This window comes from Aquarana catesbeiana, linkage group LG02 (genome assembly GCF_042186555.1).
Source record: "Aquarana catesbeiana isolate 2022-GZ linkage group LG02, ASM4218655v1, whole genome shotgun sequence".
Taxonomy (NCBI): domain Eukaryota; kingdom Metazoa; phylum Chordata; class Amphibia; order Anura; family Ranidae; genus Aquarana; species Aquarana catesbeiana.
The window spans coordinates 320,737,104-320,763,802 of NC_133325.1; the positions used below are offsets into that span (position 1 = coordinate 320,737,104).

Genomic DNA, 26,699 nt, shown 5'->3' on the forward strand with positions numbered 1-26,699 from the left:
CCAAATTATCCTCTCTGCTCTTCTCAAGACCTCCTACTCTCAAGCTCTCTCGTCTCCTCCTCCCATGCTCCTCTCCAGGATTTCTCCAGAGCCTCTCCCATCCTCTGGAACTCGCTACCTCCACTGGTCTGGCTATCCCCTTCTCTTGCTACCTTTAGGCGATCCCTGAAAACTCATCTCTTCAGAAAAGCCTATCACATCTCCAACTAATCTTCTACCACTTCCATCAGCTCATTCCCCACAGTTACAACCTTTTGTACCACCTGCCCCACCCTATTAAATTGTAAGCTCTTCTGAGCAGGGCCCTCTTAATCCTCTTGTATTCTATTGTATTATAACTGTATTGTCTCCTTTTTATATTGTAAAGCGCTGCGTAAACTGTTGGCGCTATATAAATCCTGTATAATAATAATAATAAACACACAGATGCTGAAAAGCACAATATTTACAACATTATGTTTGTCAGGTGTAGTTTATACTAAAATAACTAAAACAATACAAAAAAATTCTAAAAATAATTTTCTACGATTCCTGAAGGTTATAGAAAGAGATAAATTGCAAATAAATATTTTATATCAAACATAAACATGCATGTACACTTACCTAACAACAAACAAGAGTGACTTGTACTAATAAGAAATACAAAAATAAATAGCTGTCCCAACATTTTATGGACCTGTCAAAAAAAACAGAATTAAGTATTTTTAGTTGCCTACATCATAACATATTCCAATATACTAATCAATATTTACACCATTTAAGAAGACAGTGCAGAGAGAGTAGTATTGTAGAGCTTGCAGTGAACCACCTTCTCTTAACCAATGTACAGTTTACCTGAACTAGAATAAATAATAACACATACACTGAATCATCATATAAATAAATTAACTTCCTACTGATTAATGAAGGCTTGAAAGTAATGCTGCGTACACACGAGCGGACTTTACAGCAGACTTTGCCCGGTGGACTTTTCTACGGACTTTATGACGGACTTTCCGAATGAACGGACATGCCTACACACAATCCACCAAAGTCCGTTGAATTCGTACGTGATGACGTACGACCGGACTAAAACAAGGAAGTTCATAGCCAGTAGCCAATAGCTGCCCTAGCGTGGCTTTTTGTCCATCGAACTAGCATACAGACGAGCGGACTTTTGGACGGATAGATTTAAAACATGTTTCAAATCTAATGATTTCTAGAGAAAACAAAGTCCGCTGGAGCCCACACACGATCGAATTGTCTGACGAAATCCCGTCCGCCGGGCAAAGTCTGCCGTAAAGTCCGCTCGTGTGTACGCGGCATAAGCATAAAAATATTAGATCTGAGGATAAGCATTTCAAAAAATGTTTCTTTTCCCTTTGTCACTTGTGCCTGGACTTTCTAAGACAAGGTAAATTCTAGACCATTTATGCCACAATCTTCATGTGATGATTTGTCCTTGTTTGCGCTATACCACATTCCAGAGATCAATAATTAAAGATTGGCACAAAAATACTTAGAATGATTAATGTAATGAAAAGGGAATTCCCCTAAGTTAACAAGCCCAGAAATAGCATTACCCAGCGTGAGAAGATCATTTGAATGGGGTGGTGCAGCTTTGTAGGAATTATAACTCAATAAAAACCATTCCAACCCGTGTTAAATTTAGGAGCACAAAGTCTTAAATTATAAGAAAAAGAGATCCTCCACTCCAAAGCCACTCTCCCCCTTGAGATGGGTGCCAGAATGAAAGGGAGCCATCTGTGCTCTAAGCACACCAGAGAAGAGATACTCACACACCAATGACATCACAGATAACAGCAAAACTTTATTTCACAGTGCCAGAAAGACAGTCCATGTCCATGACACGCCCATGGAAGAAATCTATGACTAAATCTTTGCAGGTGAAAAGTCCCAAAATGGGTGTTTTTTGGACAGGGACAGTTTTTTGGCTCTGTGGAATAAAGTTTTGTGACGTTGTTGGTGTGCAGCTTCCTTAAATTAAAAGTTTAATTTTGTGATATTTAAACAGATGTAAAACGGGTTGGTAGGGTATACACTGGTGACCATTTTCACATTTTAAACTTTATGCAAAATACTTTTTATTAAATAGATTTTGAGAGTGGTCACACTGCTATCTCTGTGCCCTCTACTTTGCAGACAAAGGCTAGAGGAGGAATGGAGCTGCAGCAGAACATTGCTTGTCCTTGTTGGCTGACACTGCTCCCTGCCAGAGTCACTATCAATCAGAAAAAAAGCATGTACTGGCTGGATAAGATTACATGTAGGATGCAATGTAAGCCTGTTGTAGGTATGTGGCAGCGCTCACACTATGATGACAATGCCATTAATATATTGCAAGCAACAAATGAGCATGTCACCTTAGCAAGGGAAGCACTTTTGACTAAAAAAATACTAGTAGTGTGAACCTCTTTTTTTTAACCTTCATAGATATAAAAAAAGCACAGAAAAAATATGCTGAGCAAGTTTAAAGGCACAAAACCAGCTGCATATTATTGTATGTACTATGAGTTTTTGAAACAGAGAGCACAGCAGAAGCTGATTCCTTTCAGACTTTCTGTCTCTAATTTAAAAAGCCTGTATGCGACAATAGAAAGCAAAGTGATATGTAGTATGAGCCACTCTTGACTCATTAAACTTTGTGCGTAATCTCTATGAACAAAAATGTCATTAGTAATACCGGGTTGAACCTGTAAACAGGAGCCTGTCAACTTGCTGGGAATAGTAAAATATGAATTATTTAATCAAATTTTAAATGTTAGTCACTTGATAGTTTGAAAGTAGTCTTGGAATCATTTAAAAAATGATAAACCTGTGGCTATCAAAGCAAGGATATATCCATGACCAACAGGTGTATTTATAAAAAAAATTCACATAGCTATTTGGTCAGTGAAAGTGCATGTACATTCATTCTGTGTGAATGGGACAAATGTTTTTTTTTTCTGTGCTGGCCGAATGTTTTACATCCCCATATATCCCCATAAAAGCTTTATCATGAAGATGTACTTGAGTGCTCAAAAGCAGAGCTCTTTGGATATCTGGAGTGAGAAATAGGGCTCGTTTACTTGGGTTTAATAAGAGTCCACATTAGAATCAGGGTGGATTTGATTTAAATCAAGTTGATTTAAATCCTAATTTTTAAAGAGCAACTGTCATCTCTGTCCTGCAGCAGCTTCTCCTCTGACCTGCTGTTGACTCACCGACAGTCCCATTCACTTTAATGGGACGGCTAGTAATGCGGCAGTGACACAACAAGGTGAGAGACATGGCGGTAGCAGGTGAGTGGAGGTCCGCTAACAGGCACTGCCATGATGGATCTGAAATGATAGTTGCTCTTTAAATTTAAAGGACTTCTTCTTGCTGGTAGTTAGAATTTTTAATATTTGCAAACAAATTTAAGATTTCCTATTTAGAATAATAAGCTGTCAAGTTAGTAAAACATACAGTTTGTAGTGTACATACAGTAGATGTGTAAGACAATGGGATAAAGGAATATTCCTGAACTTTGTTTTATCTCATGGTTGTTGTAATATGTTCACCGATTTATGTGGGACATTGTTGTGTGTATGTACACATGCAGTCAATGTTGACCGAATGGTTGATTTGTCCAACTGAATTTTAACATAGCAAGGGAACAAGCTGAAGACTCTTTGATGTGTTAATCATATGCAAGTCTATTTGAACATTTCAAAGGGTATTCAGGTGGTATGTTAATCTAATCTAATTACATATATCTAAAGAGGACTTGTTGATGTTGATATGCGGGAGTGCAAATTGGGGCGGTTTATAACTGCAACTGTTCACGGCTGGGGGTTGTTGTCTGTTTGAAAGACTAAAGCTAAATTGAAAGGCCAATCAAATTGCTCAGCCATTCAATATTTAGTGAATATAACACGGCATTCAGTCTATAAGTTTTAAGAGTGGGGCTAGTCTGTGTGTAGGGGAGGCTTGTCTGTGCATGGCTGGGAAGACTGAATAATATGGGTCTCTGAATTATATTTCCTCTGTCGGATTTCTTTGTCATCTGTGGACTTTGGACTTTATTCTGTGTTGGAAGTCAATAAAGTGCATCTCTCTGGAAGAATTGGGTTGCTGCGGAAGAGTACTTATTAATTATCATATCACCCAGAATATATACATTAATATAGACCCGATCACTACACTGGTGCCGTTCATGTGACCAGAAGAGCATTTTCGGACTTAGCAACAGAAGTCGGTGGTGACAACAATCCTATGAGGTGGACAGAAGTCTGATGAAGAACCAAGAGCTGTGCTGTGACTCTAATGTCTGGAATGTCTGGTTGTGACATAAGAGAGTCTGATCTACAAATTTAAACAAGTTGGGAACCCCAGAATTATTCTCTGGAGACCAGAAACAACAACAAAGAAAGGACTGTGTCGTGTACCAGAAGACCTGAACTGGAATCTGAAGGAGTAACTAATGCGGTGAGTAAAATATTTCCTTTTTTTTAATTATTAGTAATATAGTCAAAATGCTTACTCAGTGTGAAGCTAGTGTCAGTTCTGATAAAGTTAACAGATGGGTATTAAAATGTATTAAGCGCCATGGCGGTCCTTATGAAATTCCAGAAAAATGTAAGCAGACGTGGACGATGATGAAGGAATTTTTAGAGAAAAATGTTTTTGATAGAAAAATTTCAGAAAGTAAAAGAAAAGGTTGTATTATACAGGGCTTGTTATCTTGCTGTCTAACAATGGAAAGTTCTTTGAATTATAAGGTTGAGGAAATTACCCAGTTACAGAAGGCAGTTGATAATAGCAACAATGTTTGTGAGAGGTTACAAAACCAATCAGACACTGAGACAGTAAATTTAAAATTGCATGCGGTTACGATTGGAGAAGCTTTACTTGAGAAATCTAAACATTGTGATGAATTATCAGAGGAAAATGAGAGATTAAAATTAAGAATTATGGAATTAGAGAAGAGATCTCAGGAATGCAGATATGCATCAAATCTTGGATTCAGCAATCTGCAGCAAACAGAACCTCATATTAAATCTGATAATTCATTACCAGCTGCCCCCACTGTGACTACCACAGTTTATAACAATAATAATAATACAGGTGAAGTTCAGCTTGTAATGAAGCCATTGAAACCAAAATTATTAGACGCAATTCTTAAAGAAATAGGAATGGTTCCATACCATGATTTAAACAGATTTTTAAAATGGTTTTGTGACGTGCAGCAAGTCAGAGATATGTACAATCTCAACCCATCTGACTTAGAAAGAGTTTTGCAACATTCTGTAGGAAGTGGTCTTTGGATGAGAATTAAACAAATCTGTATTCAGCCTCTGAGGACAAGGGACATATTACTGGAATTATTATGTGTTTTGTATGGTGTACGTTCTGATGTTACCATTCATGGGAAGATCCAACAAATGCAAAATGAATCTCCCTATGAATTGTCACACAGGATAGCAACTATTATGGAATTATTGGTCGGTAATAATCTTGTATTTGAGCGTGGTGGCTTGATACATATGAGTATGTTTCTAGATGCGTTGCATGAAGATATCAAACAAAATATTTTATTAGTTACCCCAAATCCTCATGATTTAAAAGACATATTGTTGAGAGCAGACCATTTATGGAGAAAGTCAAATGAGCAGGCTGTCAAAATTGATTTAGCCACATTGTTTAGGACAAATACTGAGCATAAAGATCAGAAGATAATATCCTATGATAACACCCAGAGAGGACACTCCGGGTCAAACATAGGTGATATTAATATGAAAAACAGAGCTGACCAAAATAATAATAAGAAAAGGTCCAAGACTTGGATACCGTTTTCTCAGTTAAAACAGAAATATGACCACCTGAAAATTGAGTATGACAAGATGAGAGGGGAACGTGATAAATTAATAGAGCAGTTGAAGGGGGTACAGGGTGTCATGAATGTACAAGATGTATATTCTCCAGATCTGTTTTTGAATGCAGATGACACTTCTCTAGCAGTGGGGGTGAATTAGCTCCAAACTGTAAACGTGTAAATAGTGTTTTGTTTTAACTTCAAACAATGTTTAAGGACCTCGCTAATGAGTTTTTTTGGAGAGTTTTTTTGTCTTTCAGATATTGACATTTAAATGACGGTGAATAGCAGAAGCATAGTCTGAAATTGCTGGCTGGTGAGGGAGAATTATGGGAGAAATGCTGAAAAGACAACAAGGAATTATAAAGCATTCATGGACTCTCTCGAAATTCATCAAGCAATGGACCTTTTTTCTTTTTTTCTTCAACGCCCTAATTTTTAATTTTTCTCCCTTTTCCTGATATATTTTGCTTTTCATTTTTTTTTAATTTTCTTTATGTTTTATTTCCTGAACATTATCTTAAAACCAAAGAGAAGCATTTTAACCTAAAATAATTTTCATAACATCTGTACATATTACATAATGCGTATTGATCAATATATTTGACATCTAAGGTGAGATGCTGCACAATGGCTTGGCATAGCATAAATTTTAGTATGTTGGGTGGTTTTCCTAAATTTATAAGAGGGGTGAGTGAAATTCATCACTCTAGTCATGATTTGAAATTTGTTGATTCAGTTGTTTATAATATGCTAAAGGCTATGACATATATGGATGAAAAAGACCTTTCTACCTTTCATGGTGGAGATACTGGCAAGAATTTCCACTGCCGCTTTGTCTGGATAGAAGATCTGATAAACACTGATGACTCTATCTGAACCATTGTGGGGGTATATCTATATGTATATGTTGGTATACCATTCAAGTGTAATTGTGGACTAAATGATCCAAGTAACTGCTTTATTGAAGACAATGAGGGGTCGGCCTACAGCAAATTACAAAAGCAAATTGTGGCTGGCAATCAACAAAGATGGACTCATGAATGTCAAGTGCAAGGAAATAGTTTTACTGCCATATCCAAACCTTTTTGACCTTGAAAGTGAGTGCTGGTACATTGATAGTTCTTCTTACTATAAAGATGAAAGTAGAGTGTTTGCGTAAAAGCATCTTTAAAAATGAAAAGCTTGAGCCTGGAGATGAGAGAATCCTGGACATGTGGATTGGAGTTCCCAGAGCATACCAAGTTTACGTTCAGTGAGATGGTGAGAGATGTGAGAAAGTCAGACCGAAGAATGGACTGTGACATCAGCTCATCTTTGCGCAATATTCAAGATCTTGATGTGATATAATAAGGCCTAACAGCTATATGGGCTACTGACGTTTACCAAATCCTTTTCTAGTCATGGTCTAAAAGTTATATTATCTAATAACTGTTTCATGGGGATATTTTAGAGGCTGGCGAAGAGAGATGTAACCAGTTTCAACTTCATATTTTATATGAGCCATTGTAAAGCATCCAGTACCTTAAATCGTACTGATATTTTTTGTTGTTTGATTTATGGGTCAGTTCTAGTAGTTAGAACCGACCCAAGTGGGGGTATATGTTGTAATATGTTCACCGATTTATGTGGGACATTGTTGTGTGTATGTACACATGCAGTCAATGTTGACCGAATGGTTGATTTGTCCAACTGAATTTTAACATAGCAAGGGAACAAGCTGAAGACTCTTTGATGTGTTAATCTTATGCAAGTCTATTTGAACATTTCAAAGGGTATTCAGGTGGTATGTTAATCTAATCTAATTACATATATCTAAAGAGGACTTGTTGATGTTGATATGCGGGAGTGCAAATTGGGGCGGTTTATAACTGCAACTGTTCACGGCTGGGGGTTGTTGTCTGTTTGAAAGACTAAAGCTAAATTGAAAGGCCAATCAAATTGCTCAGCCATTCAATATTTAGTGAATATAACACGGCATTCAGTCTATAAGTTTTAAGAGTGGGGCTAGTCTGTGTGTAGGGGAGGCTTGTCTGTGCATGGCTGGGAAGACTGAATAATATGGGTCTCTGAATTATATTTCCTCTGTCGGATTTCTTTGTCATCTGTGGACTTTGGACTTTATTCTGTGTTGGAAGTCAATAAAGTGCATCTCTCTGGAAGAATTGGGTTGCTGCGGAAGAGTACTTATTAATTATCATATCACCCAATATACATTAATAGACTACATCACTACAATGGTTATTGTGAAATTGTGTGAATGCATCAATGCAGTGCATGTTAGCTCAGCTTGTGAGACACAATGTACAGGGATAGGGACAATTGTAGACACACACCCACACTAACTCAGGTTAAACTGGATGGACTGGTGTCTTTATTCAACCTTACTAACTATGTAACTATGTAGCTTGCAGAGCTTGGATTCATTCAATGAGTTTACCAAAAATGTAAATATTGCAGAATATACAGCCTCATGCTATATAACTAAGTTCCACTTCATGCTGAATAAACTAAATTATTAATGTATCTTAACTAGAAAACTATCTTTAGATAGATTTTTCGGTAGATTTTCAGCGTCTAATAACTGTGCGCATCTAACCACATCTAAATACGAGAACCTATTTTACGCAGGATCTTCTGCTAGCTCTGCCAGCAAGAACCTGCATTCTGTGCAGAAATTATGCCTGTGTGAATGAAGCCATAAAAAACAGGGGGTGATCCAAAATTCCAAAATCTTCAGAAAATTCACAAGTCAATTTTTTTTTTAATTGCTGTTTCAGAGATAACTACATCCCCATTTCTTCTTTGGGTATCACAACTACAGATGTGAAAGCAAGGGAATCAGACAAAAAAAACAATGTTAAAGGGATAAAGTCTAGTTTTTTCTTTTTCTCTAAAAATAACAAATGTGTTGTACTTACATGCCCTGTGCAGTGGTTTTGCACAGAGCAGCCCAGATCTTCCCCCCAGCTTGCTATGGGGGACATCTGAGCCAAGTCGCAGCTCCCTGTGTCCATTCAGACACGGAAACCCCAGTTCAGTCCCACCCCCTCTCTCTCCTGATTGGCTAACTGACTTTGATTGACAGCAGCAGGAGTCAATGGCGCCACTGCTGTGTCTCAGCCAATCAGGGGGAGAGTTCCGGACGGCTGAGGAACTTGTGGACATCGTTGGAGAGAGATGGGGTTTAAGTAAGTATTAGGGGGTGCTGAAGCAGCTGGTACACACAGAAGTTTTTTTATCTTAATGGATAGAATGCATTGTGCTGGGGCAGCTGCTACACACAGAAAGTTTTTTTATCTTAATACATTTAATCCATTAAAGTTGAGTTCCACCCAAAGATAGAAGTTCTGCTCATTGTACTCCTCTCCCACCTTTCGGGGGGGGGGGCTACAGGATACAGGTATCCTGTTCCCATGTCCGGGAGCCTCAGCCACAGGTATTGATGTCACCGCGAGGCTCCCTCCCAATCCCTCCTCCTTCCCTAGCCGCCAGGCCAGTAGGAGAGAGGAGCGGCGCCTCGCGCAGTAGTGTTCCCGGCTTGAAGCCGTAAGGCTACACTGCCGGATTCTCTTACTTGCAATGGAGGCAGCAGCACCCGTCAGCTGATGGAAACATCAGCTGTGGTGCTGACATCCCTGGACTCCAGGACAAGTTAGTGTCCGATTATTAAAAGTCAGCAGCTGCAGTATGTGCAGCTGCTGGCTTTTAATTTTTGCAGCAGTGGGCGCAACCTCTGCTTTAAGATAAAAAATCTTCTGACTTTACAACCACTTTAACTCTTCCCCACTGTATCGAAGGCATAAAAAAAATTATGTTTGTACAAGAAATTACCTCAAGGTAGTTATGAAAAACACAAATGAACACACCTATGGAATTATAAATATATTATGTAAATAAAAGCAGTGTGAGTATTTGAATTTGACCTGGAATGCAGTCTCTGTATAGAAGGGCTGAAGTGTAAGAGGAAGAAGCAGTACGAGCAGACAAACAGATCATGTGCTGACAAGAAGCATGCTACTACGAGTGATAAATAGATGAGCTCATCACTGTGCTGCTTCTTTATTCACTGTCCAGTCACAGGCTGAGGTGGGTCCAGGAAAATATGGGCCCAGGCGAAGTGTTGAAAGATGCTGGACATCAGACTGAAGAGATCTAGCAGCAGAAAAACAAAAAATTGTATACTCACCTTTCCATAATTTTCCTTTTTCTGACGCATCCTATGGCAGTACACACACTGGGTTGTGACTCCGCCCCCATAACCTGATAGGACTGGTTAGCTATAAGTTTTGAAGAGGAGACAAAAGGTAGAAATCTTGCGAGCCACAATAATCCAATGCTCAGTGTGCAGACAGTTAAAGAATAATACTAGTAGAGATAAATATCTAGCAGCAAACGCAGTTCACGTATTCATAACCGTGCAAAGAATATAAATAAAAAATTGCACTGCGCTTGATTATATACCATAAGGGGTAATACCCAAAATCACTTGAAAAATAAAAAAATAAACCAACAAGAACATATTTATACACACTACTTCTCACGTGCAATGTGCATACAATATACATATATATGAACAATTTTAAGTGCAATGTGCATACATGTAACTATAATAGTGTTAAAACATATATACTTGTGCATATACTGAATATCAAAATCCAGTGACAAACTGAAAACATGCAATAACTCATATAAAGTGCAACATGCAAGTATCGGTTTAAATATTAAATCAAATTGTATATAAGTGCACAGTGCGTCTTAAAACACAATTGATGAGATCTCTATTTGGTGAAATCCTTATAATAATGTCCAAAATATCCAAATTAAATGTGCATCCGTATCCGTAGAAACCAATAAATGTCCAAATCCTCCAGTGTGCTGAATTCCAGTGTCACAGACAACCGTGATGTGCCTCAGTGCCCCCACAAAGTGATTGCTCACCTTAGAGCGTGTGACACAGTGATTAACTTGTGTCAAATCACGCTGTGTAGCCACCTCTTGGGCTATGTATGGTAAGCTAGATACGATCTACACTTTAGGTCAATGAGGCTCCATAGACATCTATCCGGCTTTTAGTGGTCTGCATTCCAGATGGTCTCAATCAAGGCGTGATTCTTTCTGGAGACTGTGTCCACCTCTGGCTTCTGACTCAATAAAACTGTTCTGGATATTTCTGGTTGATACATTGCGGTGGTCTTCCTATTTAGCTCTCTGGCCAGGTCTCCTGTGTGTGGGTTTGGGTTCTCAGTCCGGCAATCTCACACTGTTGTTGTCACCCCTTTGATTCTCTCTTTTGATTCCACACGGTAAAGAGAGGAACATATGTTGGTACCATGTATGGTGGACACTGTCACGTCTGGATATCTCCCTGTGACCTCTTTATGCCCCAACTGCAGCCTGGACGGCACTCACTGCATCTTCAGAAGGTGATGAAAGCATGGCAAACTCCGCAAGTAAAAAGGGGAAGTAAACTCAAGGTGGCTGAGATGTTAGGGAGGGACACACAATACCACAACACCGAAAACACATACAAATCTCCCAGCACTCAACAATCAGATGTAGAGTTTTGAAGAGGAGTTCACCACAGCATTCTCAATCTATCACCTTAAATGGGTGGGCGTCTGTGTGCTGCCATAGGATGCGTCAGAAAAGGAAAATTACGGAAAGGTGAGTATACAATTTTCAGTTTTCCTGTTGCATCATGGCAGCACACACTGGGAAATAACTCGCTACACAGGTGGGTGCTTAGAAGATATTTATTTTATCCACATGATATGGAAAAATTAGCTTGAATAATTGATCTTCCAAACTGGACAGTCGTTAATTGCGCAGGATCTATTCTGTAATGCGGCATGAACGTGGTTTTAGATGACAAAGTTGCTGCCTTGCATATTGTCACTGGAGACACCCTACGCTGCCCAAGAGGTTGCCACTGCCCTGGTAGAATGAGCCTTCAGGTCGTCCGGTATTGGTAGGTGTTACACTGCGTATGCTTTCTTGATGGTTCTTATCAGCCAATAGGCTATTGTCCTTGAAAAAGCTGCCTGACCTCTTTTAGCGCCGTAAGGTATAACTAGAAGATTTTCTGCCTTTCTGAATGGGCTAGTAGTTTCCAAGTATACAGAGATAATAGTCTTGATATCCAATGGGTGTGGATCTCCCTGGCTAGTGAGAAATGCTGGTAGGTTGATTTCTGGATTGAAGTGGAAAGCAGATGCTACTTTAGGTATGAGCTGTTTAGAAGGTTTAAGTATGACTCTATCAGGGTAGAAGATCAGATGAGGTTCTTTTATCAAGAGAGCTTGTAGCTCGGATACCCACTTCGCAGAGGTTATGGCAACTAGAAAGGTTACCTTCAGCGTTAAATCCCATAAGGATATCGACTCTATGGGAAAAGGGAGTTTTCGACAGGGCCTCCAAAACTATGGATAGATCCCATGTAGGAAATATTGGTTTCCTTGGCGTCTTATTTTTAAGCATGCTCTTTGGAATTGTATTATGAGGGGCTTTGAAGCCCATCTGATTACCATCATGGCTGATAAAGCAGAGACTTTATCGGCCTAGAACCTAGACCTCTTTCTAGGCCTAATTGCAGAAATTCGAGAACTTGTGATACTGTAGGTGACAGTGGATCCCAGGATTCTTGCTGTGCGAATGCAGTAAACCTTTCCCACACTCTATTGTAAGTGCTGTTGGTTGATTTCTTCCTAGCCTGTTGTAAGGTAGCTACCACTCTAAGTGAACAGCCTTGATCTCGTAGCCTCTCCCTTTCAATTTCCATGCCATCAGGTGTAGTCTTTCTGATGCTGGGTGCAGAAACTGGCCTTGTGAGAGTAAATCTGGAGTTACTGGTAGAGGTAACGGGTCCTCAGTACCTAGCTGTAGAATGGTTGTGAACCACGGCCTCCTTGGCCAGAACGGTATTACAACTATTACCATGGACAACAAACTTCTCAGTCTGGCCAGAAATCTTGCTATTAGAGGTATTGGAGGAAATATATATCCCAGATGGAAATTCCAGGGTTGCTGGAGGCAGTCAATCCCTATCGCTGTTGGATAGGCGGCTCTTGCCAGGAATTCGGACACTTGTTGTTCATTGGGGTTGCTTCTAGATCGATATCAGGAATACCCCATCTGTGTGTCAGAAGAGAGAAGGCTTGATGACTCAAGGACCATTCGTTGTTCGAGATGAAGACTCTGCTTAGATCGCCTGCAAGTTGGTTCTGTACTGCTGGAATGTATACTGCTTTCAGGTCTGCCAGATGTATCTGAGCCCAGTCGAGGATGGGGCGCACTTTTTTCATGAGTGTGCTGCTCTTGGTACCACCCTGTGTCTGTATGTAAGTGACCGCCACCCTGTTGTCCATGCATAGTAGAACACTTTTTTGAGGAATGGGCTGAACGCTAGGAGGGCCTGAAAAGCGGCTCTGAGCTCCAGGATGTTCAAGACTATGCCTTACGATCAGAAATGCCAACGTGCTTGTGCCGCATGATCCCAATAGTGAGCTCCCCATCCTTGTAGACTGGCGTCTGACGTGATTATTTTCAGCTGGGGAGAAACAATAGGCCGATGACTTTTGATATTGCTGACCCGCGTCCACCACCATACAGATTGTTTCACGTTTTGTTGACAAAGATCTGTTGACGCATTGATGTTCCATTCCATTGCTTCAAAAACAAATTCTGGAATGTCCTCATATGCCATTGGGGACCACTGGACCATTGGGAAGTTGAAAGGCATTGATCACAAAATGCTCAGGCATGTTCTGGCAGGTGGGTACACCGCTGCCATTAGTCACTTTTTCTTCTGAACTAACAGACCTATTTTCTCCTGAGGGAGTTCTACCGTGTTGGAGTTGGTGTTCAGTTTCGCTCCCAAGAAGGTACTATTCTGAGCCTGATTCAAGTTGCTTTTCTTCCAGTTTATTATACACCCAAACTGTTGTAGTGTGGATATTAGTATTTCCCGATGGTGGAGGAGAGACTGCTGGCTGTCGGCTAGGAGGAGGACATAGTCGAGATAATGGTGGACTCTTAGTCCCCTCTCTCTCAGATATCACTGAAATAAAACTTTCGTGAAGGTTCTGGGAGCAGTCGATATTCCAAACAGCAGGCTCTGGAATTGAAAATGTTGTCTTGCTTCCCTATACCTCTCGGGAAGATTACATCTGAAAGGGGATTTTATTGCTGCTTTGGCCTTCTGTCGGAAGGAATGAGGCCCGACTTACCACCTGTGACCTTTGAGATTGCCGAGTCTAGCTTGGAAACGAACAAGTTGGTCCTGTCATAGGGTATTTTGCACCAGTTAGTCTTGGAAGCAGCATCCGCGACCCAGGGTTTTAACCACAGCGCTCTTCTGGACATAACTGATGCCACAATGGATCTTGTTGATGATCTTATTATATCAACTGAAGCTTCTGCCACAAAGTCTCCCGCTAAGCTGAGTTCCTGGAGAGCGGACACAATTTTCTCTTGGTCGGCTGCTTCCAGAAGCAATTTCTTGGCGTTGGAGGTCCAGCTAGTAATTGCTTTACCAACTGCCGCTAGGGTGATCGCTGGTCTGCAGGCACCTCCTGCTGTAGAATAGGCTTTTTTTTCCCGTCATGGCGGAAGTGACGTCAGCGCATGCTCCCTAGTGACTTGCGGCGCCCTATGCCATCTTTAGAAATGGCGAGACTAGGATAACCGCGAGACTAGGATAACCGCTGCGTCACTTCCGGTCACGTATGCACAGAGCCGGCCATGGCTGCCATCTTGTGAATGGCAAGAGGATCAAGGAACCAGAAAGCCCAGGAAGCAGGCGGGGGGGAGAGAAAGAGAGAGAAAATGAAAAAAGGAAGGAAAGGCATACATTTAGAAGACATCAAGGAAAGACATAAGGCAAAGATTGTGAGAAGGTAGGTAAAGTGGGGGTCGCTGCAATTAGTTTAAGCCTGTTTAAGGCTTGTATGGCACCAGAATATATAGACACCTTAGACCATCAGAGTGGGGATCCCTGCATAAAGCTCATTTAGAGACTGTACAGCCAGGGACTACCAACCAGGAGAGACTGAACCTAGCTGGGGCGATGTTGTAAGGGGTCCAAGCTTTATCCATTCAGTCCTAACAGGTGAGGGGAAAAAAAGGAGAATGCCGTGGTGGACTCCTCTTTAAAACTTGAAGCTAACCAGATCTATCAGGTTGTGGGGGCGGAGTCACAACCCAGTGCGTGTGCTGCCATGATGCGACAGGAAAAAGATGTCCTCAAAAAAAAAAAATGGGTTCAATATGAATATTGCAGCAAAAACTTTTCTTTTTGTATTTTATCTTTAAATAGGCCATTCATTTTTATCTTGCTATTTTTTGTTTGGAGCATTGCTTTATACATACTGACTGTAAAAGCACGTTATTCAGCTGTTCTTTAGATCTTGCAACATAAAGATACCAGCCATCTGTCAACCGTCAGTTGCGTCATTGTCACCCTGTTGACATCACCCTGTTTACCTTACTATATTGTATGTAAGTTGTTGTTCAGGTTTAGGATAGTGATGCACTTAAATTACTACACACTATACTTAAACCTAACCTGTTTTGCAAGCAGGATAAAGTGTTGGTGGCTCTACACACCCAGTTGCCTTCAGAGATGGAAAATCTGAAGCACACAGACCAATGCCAGTAATTTGTGCATAAAAATATCTACACTAGCTTACTGATCACTTGGAATTCCTAGTCTAAAACACACACTTTTTCAGGTTATGTAACTAAACTTGTTTAGATCCATCTGTGTTAGGTGACTGATAGTGGCTATAGGAAAGGTTTTTGATATTTTTATAGATCTACTGTTTTGCTGCTCTTCTCTAGTACAATAAAATGTTCCTTTCTTTTTTAGTCCCCCCTAAAACAGAAAGGTAAGGTGAGCAAAACATTTTTACTGTAGGACCAAAACATTCTACTGTCAAAGACTCATTCATAGAAAGGTGGCAGCTGCAATTTCTAGTTTCATCAACAGTGGTATGGCTTCAAGTGGACCATTTATTACCTTTACAAATCTGCATGAAAAAAATTCCTGCCGCGTCACTATATAGAGCAACAGTATACATTTTTTTAAAAGTTCTACCTTTCTAATCATTTAAAACTAGTCTTAAAGCTCTAGTCCAGTGATTCTGCCTAGGCTGCGATGATGTCACCAGTCTGCTGCAAGCAAGGCAAAACATTTATTTGGTCTCCTCTCTCCCAGTGATCACTAAAAATGTACATTAAAACTTAGTAGCAAATCACAAGGTGAAAATCTCACAGCTAGAATGACATAAGTACTAAGGTTTACATAACTCTGTCAACCCTGAGCTAGCATCTCTGTCTAAGATAGCCTATCTGAACCAGGGTTCCTTGGGACCATAGGGTTCCTTTAGAGGTTGCCAAGGGTTCTTTGAGTAACCGTTAACAAAACCACTAGTATAAAGGACATTTTTCCTCCAACGTTCCACTAATATGACAGTCTTTACCCTTCGAACATAAATGTAAGGAGTTCTTCTCTGCTGGCCACAAATATAAGGGAGGCCCTTCACTACTGACCTTAAAATAGGGGACAGTTGTCTAATGACAATAAATTTAAAGGAAGATCTTAAGCCTCGTACAGATTTTCGGACGACCAGATTTTTGTGGCATGCTAGTCTCATGTCGAAAGTGAAGAGGTTACTCACAATACGAAATTTTTCATAAGACAGAATGCAACGTCAGAAGTGAAGTAATGTGTTGAATAGTTTTGTATGTATTCTTTTGTTTCTGAGCATGTGTAGTCTTGCTCTTACGTTTTTTTTCAGACGAAAACCGTACTAATAATATTAAAAAACGAATAATAAAAAAAACGTACTATAATAATAATACTAATGAAACGAAAATCAGACGTTGAGTTCACATCCAACAAAAATGTTATAGTCTGCACATCCTGCTTTTGTCTGCCGAAAAAGGGAAATCAGCTGTCGAAAGTACTGTACTAACGATTCGAAAATCGTCAGACAGCTCGTCATACAAATTTTTCCATCTGATTTTCATATCGTGTGTATGAGCCTTTAATCACTAATCAATAATATAAAGAATGATCTTCAGTTGTCCACCAGTGTGAGGGGTCTCTTGTCCTACTGGCCATAAAAGTAAGAGGTCCTTCTCTGCTAACCACCAATGTAAGCGAGGCCTCTCTCCAAAGGCCTTCAAATAGGGCAAGGATGGTCTTCTTCACTAATCAATCATTTATGATCTTCAACAGTAGACCAATGTGTGGGGTCCCTTGCCCTAAAGGCTATAAATGTAAGAGGCCCTTCTCTGTTAACCAATAGATGTAAAGGAGGCCATTCTCCGCTGACCTTCAATATAGGGGACACTTTTCTACTTACAACCAATGTAAGGAAGGGCTTTCTTCACTAATTAATAGTATAAAAGCCATTCTTTAACTGTCCACCAATGTGAGGGGTCCCTTTCCCTATTGACCATAAATTTAAGAGACCCTTCTTAGCTAACCACCAATGTAAGGGGGCACTCCCCACTGACCATCAAAGTAAGGGGCAGTTCTCTCCTGACCACCATTGTAGGGAAACATTACAGTTTTGATTGCCTGCTTTCCTTTTTCTGGACAATATTTGCATTTTTATTTAATGGTTATATAAACATAGCTTTTAATGTTTGTATCTACAACTTACTATCATGCTCATTGTACTGTGAGCTGTAGATATAAAAAGGTTTAGTAAGGGTTCTCTAAAACCTGAAAATCAATTCAAGGATTCCTTTGAGATAAAAAGGTTGAAGCCATGTTACTGCTGCCTAACATCTTCTTGATTATTTTGAAAGGTTTTCTTACGCTATGTTTTCTACTTCATCATTTTTTCAATAAAAATGTATTGAAAGTGAAATAAAACGGTTGAGAAAGTCTGGTCCAGGATGTTTCCTAAACAAAGATGACTCCATACAATTGAAGGAAAGAGGCAGCTAAACGCATTATTAGGATTATTGTGATCTCTGAGAGGTAATGAATTCCTGTAATTGTTACACATTTACAGTACTTTGCATGCACGCACTTAACGTGAAAATATAAATCTCATGCTGGGTTACACAAATTCCCAGCAGCTGCAGCCACTGGAAGTATGTGTACACTCCACAAGCCAACTTTCGACTTTCTAGTTAATACAATCCTGTGACTGTAAAGCAGCCCAATCACAGTGTGCCTCTCCCAAATGACCCCCCCCATCCCCACCCTTATGGCAAGTTTACTAGGTGGTGAAGAGGGAGACCAACGAACATTTGAGTCTTTTATCTAAGGCTAACACTAAATTGATGACCTGCAGGGGCTTTTAAAGCATCGCCTATAGAAAAAAATAAGGTATAACACACACACATTTAAAGCTTGACTTGTTGGGTGTCTATTTACTGGGTGCAACCTCATCTTTTATATTTTATCAAAACGTGGGTAATATATTATGTTCTTTGCCCTAAAATAACTTTTGTGTAATTTTTACAGAACGTTTGCACTTGGTAAGCCATTGCATGATTATTGTGTGCATAAATAATAGGAACAAAGACCATTTTTTTCTACAGTTTATCTGCTTTCAGAAAATATACTATATAATGTTTGGGGGTTTTAATGAATCTGCAGGCCTAAAATAATTTTTTTATATGTGTGCAAAAAAAAAAATGCAAAAACAGCTCTGGCAGCGAAAGGGTTAACGGGCCCCTAAAACACACATGTGCATGGCTGGATGAATTATCCCCAGTATTTTCTGTAAAAGACTAATTCCTATGATCATCAGCTCCATTTAGTGGCCATAATATGGTATGTTTTCTTATTGAGGTATTTCAGAAAATTATACTGCATTGTAGCCACTAGATGGAGTTAAGAATCATAATAATAAATCTAATACAGTAAATAAAGGGAAATTTGTCCAGCCAGCAACAATGTGTGTGACATTCATCCAACAAATATTTTATAAAGAGACCCCTAAGACTAGCACTGGAGCTTGATCATTCAGAGATGATGGCACTCCGATGTCTTGCTGAACATACAAATAGAACTTTGGTAAACAGTCTGCTATAAAACAAAGGGGGTCTGGGGGATAAAGGAAAAAAAAACACCTTAAAACGTCTTCAAATTTGGATTTCCTAAGCAAGAAAATAATGTATTAATAGAAATATGCACTTTATATAATGCCTAGAAAGATAACAAAACTTTTCCTGTAAGAGGTTATCTGCTCTTGTAAAAGTATGAATCACCTTGACCACAATGACGGTACACTTATCACAGCTGTCTGTAGAACATACTGTGAAAACATGCCTGTTATTCATACCCCTAGAGACAGAGGTTATTAGGATTGATTTACTAAAGGCAAATAGACTGTACACTTTGCAAGGGAATTTTCCCCGAGCTTAGTGAATATAGTGAAAATGTACTACCCAATCATATGCAAGAAAAACAACAAAAACAGTATTCTTGCTTGCACATGTTTGGATGATGAAAGTCAGCAATGCTTTACTTCATTCACTAAGCTAAGGTAAATTTTCTTTACAAAGAAAACAATCTATTTGCCTTTCCTAAATCAACCCCTTTGTGTTATAACTTTGAACATTGATTGTTAGTATAATCTACGGAAAAACAAAATGTATGTGTAGGGCCTCTTTTATACGGGCGGACCAACTGGGTCCGCCTGTCAGTTTTTTAGTTGGACCAGAGCGGACCATTCAATTCCCTCTATGAAGCGGCAGATGTCAACTGACATGTGTCCCTTGACATGCCGACATCCGATTTAATCCTATCCGCTAAAAACAGACGGATGGGGGATCCGTTCCCAATCCGTCTGGGGATCGGATAGAATGACAGTCGGATGGCAGCATGGGGGTTAAATTTATAATGGGAGGAGGGGGAAATTAAGCTTAGGGGGTGATCATGCAGATTAGTGCTCAATTTTTATTGGGGGGGGGATTTTTGCTGACACATAATGCTCATACATCTTGGGGGGCGCAGTTTGGCATGTTCACACTGGGCTCTAGATGACCTTGTACCGGCACTGAGAGTAAGAAAGTGTTGAAACTTCTGTCATGCTTTTACAGCTGTGTATGTCCCTGTTGGAGAGATTTCCCTTCACCTCCAACCCCAATAACTATACAGGAAGTGAGGGAAACTGTCTTCAATAGAGATACATACAGGCCTCACCCACTCTAATAAAAAGTACTTTGTCCTTGTTGGAGGGATTCTCTTTTCTCTCTGTCTTGCTGGCCATGCAAAAGTGAGAGAAAATGTCCCCAAATGGGATACAGCCGTAAAAACTCCACAAAAGGTTCTAACTCTTCCTTACTTTACATTTTAAAATCATTACCAGGTCTGTTATCTACCTGGCTGTAAGATTTAAAAACATGAAAATCAGATGTATATACAGTATACTGTATTATACAAATGTTATCATTCACCCCTATAGAATGCATAGGCATCAATGTGTAGGCAGCACAGCTTGTAAGTACAGTGTCAGTTGGAAACTATGACCCCAATAAACTAATCGGCAGTGTGCCAACAAATAGTGCAGGTTGCTAAATGTATCCTAAAGCTCTAAATAAGCAATGGATCACAATGCATGTTTCTGTGACATGTGTGTCAGAATTGGGATATTCCTATTTATTTGATATTTTATGTGCATAGAATAAACGCATTAGTGCTCCAAGCATTAGGTGGCACGTGACTCCTATTCATATTTGGAAATATATATAGTATATGTATACTGTTACCACTCAATTCAATCCAAAAGGAGTACAGATACATTGTTAAAGCCCAACTTCCACATTAATTTCACTTTAAATAGTTTGTTTGGGCCAAACAAACTATTCAAAGTGAAAGGTAATATGGAATTGGGCTTTAGCGATGTACAGTATAACATTGTTTTGTACTCCTTTTGGATTGAATTGAGTGGTAATAGTATGGTAACAGTACTTGGCATACCTCCTTATTTGCTATTCCACTGACAACCCTGACTCCTCCTCTGAACCTTGCACTGAGTTTAGAAACTATTGGCTTTTCATGAATTCTTCAAACAATTTTAACATTGACCTTTCTGTCCTTAGCTAACAGTCAAAATTGTTTCTGTAAAAAAAAAAAATTCAGAACTTCAGAGCTCGGAGGCTTGCTGAGTGGTAAACTGATAATCACCTCATGGACACCTGAGGGGCACATATGTGACTTCCCCATTTAAAAACTATGGTCACTACAATCATAGATCATTTTGGTACAATCTGTGACTTTTTTTACACCGAACTTTGCACATAATATTTCTGTCACAATACCTCACACAGTGCCACTGATTATCAGGCCCTGTGTATTTTCCATTTCCATTAATTTGCCTGCACTGTGAATGCATGGAAACAGACAGTGTAAATGAGCCTGTAGTATTTATAATGTGTAACGCACTGGGCTCAATTTACAAAAGGATATCGCATGCGATATTTGGGTCATGTGACCCTTTTTTTCAAATTTTGTATGAGATATTAAAAATGTCAATTCACTATTCCTAATACGGTATTTGCCTCAAAAAGATGTGGTAAATGCTGCATAAAATTAAAAAGCATTAAAGTGGATTTACTAAAGTAAATAGGACATGGAAGTGTTTTAAAAAAGTGCCATTTGTTAAACATCGGGCCTTTCTTCCAGACACTTTATTGCTCATTCTTCTGCAAGGTCCCTCACAAGTGTCCACTGGAAAATAAAGTAATGCCCGCTCAATATGTCATGCAATAAAATACTGATCGGATTAATGTATGGCTGAAACAACTAATCAACACGATCGAATATAAAAATAGTTGCCAACTATTTTCATAATCGATTAGTTGGTCAGCTGATTAGTTGGCCTGCATACAGAATGAAAGGAAAAGGGGGGAAAACAGTTTTAAGCCCCCCTTCCCTCATGTGAGTGCATCAGCTGGGTTTCTAGTATCCCCTCAGGTTTAAAATTTGCTGGAAAACTTCCCATTGGCCCTTGGCCTCTGGAAAGGTCAGGTGACCACTGTATCTGGGCAGTTTAAGGGGATTTCTGTGTGAAATTTCAAATAAAAAGGGGGTTCCGGGCCCCAGAGGTTCAGTTGCCTCAGTAGCAACAGCTGTGGTGTTCCCTCCCACCCTCGCGGCTAAGAACTTTATTATGTGGCTAGTGTCACCTTTCAAAGGGGACGGTTTATTTTAAACAAAGTTAAACAAATTATTTAAAGGTGATAAAGCTATATGTTGAAAGTGGGGAGATTCCCCTTTATTTGATGATACAGCTTGAGCCGTAGTGCCTGAGCTGTTTTACGTGTTTTAAAGTTTAACTTTTAATATTTATTAAAGCCAATAATAAAGGCCGCAGCCAAATATTTTTCCAATCAAAGGTGTTGGTGTGTTTTATTGTGCTTAAATTCTGCTGGCTGCTATCCCATGCATTATTTGTTTACATTTCAGAAAATACAGTCCAGCGCACATACAGCTCAGTACACCGTCCATACATGTCAGTATACATAGTGCAACACACATACAGCTCAGTACACCGTCCATACATGTCAGTATACATAGTGCAACACACATACAGCTCAGTACACCGTCCATACATGTCAGTATACATAGTGCAACACACATACAGCTCAGTATACCATCCATACATGTCAGTATACACAGTGCAACACACATACAGCTCAGTATACCATCCATACATGTCAGTATACACAGTGCAACACACATACAGCTCAGTACACCGTCCATACATGTCAGTATACATAGTGCAACACACATACAGCTCAGTACACCGTCCATACATGTCAGTATACATAGTGCAACACACATACAGCTCAGTATACCATCCATACATGTCAGTATACACAGTGCAACACACATACAGCTCAGTATACCATCCATACATGTCAGTATACATAGTGCAACACACATACAGCTCAGTACACCGTCCATACATGTCAGTATACACAGTACAACACACATACAGCTCAGTATACCATCCATATATGTCAGTATACATAGTGCAACACACATACAGCTCAGTATACCATCCATACATGTCAGTATACACAGTACAACACACATACAGCTCAGTATACCATCCATACATGTCAATATACACAGTGCAACACACATACAGCTCAGTATACCATCCATACATGTCAGTATGCACAGTGCAACACACATACAGCTCAGTATACCGTCCATACATGTCAGTATACATAGTGCAACACACATACAGCTCAGTACACCGTCCATACATGTCAGTATACATAGTGCAACACACATACAGCTCAGTACACCGTCCATACATGTCAGTATACATAGCGCAACACACATACAGCTCAGTATACCATCCATACATGTCAGTATACACAGTACAACACACATACAGCTCAGTATACCATCCATATATGTCAGTATACATAGTGCAACACACATACAGCTCAGTATACCATCCATACATGTCAGTATACACAGTGCAACACACATACAGCTCAGTATACCATCCATACATGTCAGTATACACAGTGCAACACACATACAGCTCAGTATACCATCCATACATGTCAGTATACACAGTGCAACACACATACAGCTCAGTATACCATCCATGCATGTCAGTATACATAGTGAAACACACATACAGCTCAGTATACCATCCATACATGTCAGTATACATAGTGAAACACACATACAGCTCAGTATACCATCCATACATGTCAGTATACATAGTGAAGCACACATACAGCTCAGTATACCATCCATACATGTCAGTATACATAGTGAAACACACATACAGCTCAGTATACCATCCATACATGTCAGTATACATAGCGAAACACACATACAGCTCAGTATACCATCCATACATGTCAGTATACATAGTGAAACACACATACAGCTCAGTATACCATCCATACATGTCAGTAAACACAGTGCAACATACATACAGCTCAGTACAACGCCCATACCTGTCAGTATACACAGTGCGAAAAACTCAAGGCAATCAGCGCAAACAATAATAGGTGTAAAATAACTGTAAATGCAAGCTGGACACTATAGGATTCACCAGCCTAGAACAACAATTAATAATACAATGTTAGTGCAGCGCAAATAATATATGAAACAGTCCTTATAATCTTATAAATAAAACAATACGTCTTGATAGGCCAACGCTGATGTAGTTTCCACAGGCACCAACACTCGCCAAACCAGTAAATAAATGCGCTTACCGGACACGGTGGACCCCTTAATTAAAAATCTGGACGGCCGTTTTCATCTTGCTTGTGGGCATGTCATGCCCACATGCCCACAAGCAAGATGAAAACGTCCATCCAGATTTTATCGAAGTTCTTCTTGACTATGAAAGCGGACATCGGGAAAGCTAAATCTACAAAAAAGATTTAATCAAGGAACCCATAGAGCGATGTTATTGACCAGATCAAGTCCCTGTGTGACCACCGGCGGATGTTGATTATCGGTGTCTTCATGAGATCTAAGTCGCTATTTAATTCCTAAGGAACCCAGACTCATATGACCCCCTATAATTAAGGGGTCCACCGTGTCCGGTAAGCGCATTTATTTACAGGTTTGGCGAGTATTGGTGCCTGTGGAAACTACATCAGCGGTGGCCTATCAAGATGTATTGTTTTATTTATAAGATTATAAGGACTGTTTCAAATATTATTTGCGCTGCACTAACATTGTATTATTAAGTATACACAGTGCAACATACATACAGCTCAGTACACCGTCCATACATGTCAGTATACACAGTGTAACATACATACAGCTCAGGATACAAAAGTGTTGCATTTATAATTTTGCTCAGTGTATATATATATATATATATATATATATATATATATATATATATATATATACAGTATATATTATTATTATTACTTTCACTGTTTCACAGTATAAATGAACCCCTTATAGTAGTGATTATCTGCTGTTTTGTACTACAAGCCCTGGTTCACACCGGAGTGGCTTTGAAATCACGCTACTTCAGAGCGATTTCAAAGCCACGCATCAGTGCAATTTGCATTGCAGATTTCATTATGGCTTGTGACTTCATTTAACAGAAGTCTATGCAAGTCACAATGAAATTGGTCAAAAATAGTGCAGGAACCTTTTTCATAATCACGACGACATGAGTCACGGTGATATGAACGGTTCCATTGGGGTGCGACTTGTCATGCGATTTGGAACTGTCAAATCACATGACAAGTCGCACAGGTGTGAGCGGGGGCTTAAGGGCTAGTTTTCGTTTTTAACCCCATCATGACAGGTGATACAAAAAGCATGCTACTGCTACTAAATGTCTTAGTGACAGCAGGTGCAGGTACCTTGTTTTAAGCTACCTGCCCATGTCAAGGCTGTCTGTCGTGCATTATATTATATTAAATCCTGTCTGAAAGTCTTCAAAACAGTGTTTTAGGTCTTTTTTTTATGTATTTAACAAATTTGATCTCTGAATCTGATGACATGTACCAGATTCAACCTCTAATTCTTTTTTTCAGATCCTCAGAGAGTTCTTTGCCGTGAGGTGCCATGTTGAACTTCCAGTGACCAGTATGAGAGAGTGAGAGCGATAACACCAAATGTAACACACCTGCTCCCCATTTACACCTGAGACCTTATAACACTAACGCGTCACGAGACACCAGGGGAGGGAAAATGGCTAATTGGGCCCTATTTGGACATTTTCACTTAGGGGTGTACTCACTTTTGTTGCCAGCGGTTTAGACATTAATGGCTGTGTGTTGTTATTTTGAGGGGACAGCAAATTTACACTGTTATACAAGCTGTACACTCACTACTTTACATTGTAGCAAAGTGTCATTTCTTCAGTGTTGTCAAATGAAAAGATATAATAAAATATTTACAAAAATGTGGGGAGTGTATTCACTTTTGTGAGATACTGTATATATCTATATATATCTATACATATATATCTATTTCTATATGTAGATCTATATATAGATCTAGATAGAGAGATAGATAGATAGATAGATAGATAGATAGATAGATAGATAGATAGATAGATAGATAGATAGATAGATAGATAGATAGATAGATAGATAGATAGATAGATAGATAGATAGATAGATAGATCTCTCCCCTATATATATCTATAGAGATAAAGATATAGATATATATAGATATATATATATATCTATATATAGATGTATATTTCTTCTGAGTGGGTTCAATTTTTTGTTCCCCAAACATATAGTTGGTTATTTACCACTTCATATAGATATTTAAGAATCATTTTTTTAAACTTTTGCATAAACTTTGCATATTAACTAAATTATACACCACACTTTTTTTTAAGTTGTTATCCGATTAATCTGATCAGATTAATTGATTAATCGGAACAAAAATTGATTATGAAAATAATCGTTAGTTGCAATCCTAGTTTAAAGACATAAATACCGCATATTTCGAAGGAATAAGGCACACCTTTTATTTTATAACATTTTTTGATTAATGCCGTGAACTATTTTAATGCAAATCTTAAAATGGTAAATACCATTTCATGAACTGAGCCCACTATGTCTAAAACACATGTAACTGATACACCTGATAATACATGTGCAAACAATCCCCTAGTATTTGGAGCATTTATTAGAAAGATCGCTACAATTTAATCAGATAGCTAAATGTATCCTTAGAGAAAAAAATAAATAAAGCTTAGTTATATGACCACTACTGAAAAAAATATTATTTTCTGATAACTGTATCTGTGTAATACATGTAATTATGATATTCAGTATATAGATTCCTTTTTTATTTAATATGCCTTTGTTTTTATTTTTCCAGCATTCACATACAGGCCATGGTGCACAGGAAAAGTGACGGTAA

At 39.1% G+C, this 26,699-nt stretch overlaps 1 protein-coding gene across 1 annotated transcript in view; it reads right to left on the bottom strand.

Annotated features, from left to right (window-relative positions):
• LOC141127897 (interleukin-1 receptor type 1-like) overlaps positions 1–26,699 on the bottom strand; it is a 98,271-nt gene that overhangs the window by 67,052 nt on the left and 4,520 nt on the right. The window contains exon 2 of the mRNA XM_073614766.1: positions 604–676. Coding sequence (XP_073470867.1) covers positions 604–676 — 73 coding nt within the window. The remainder of the gene's footprint in view (positions 1–603; positions 677–26,699) is intronic.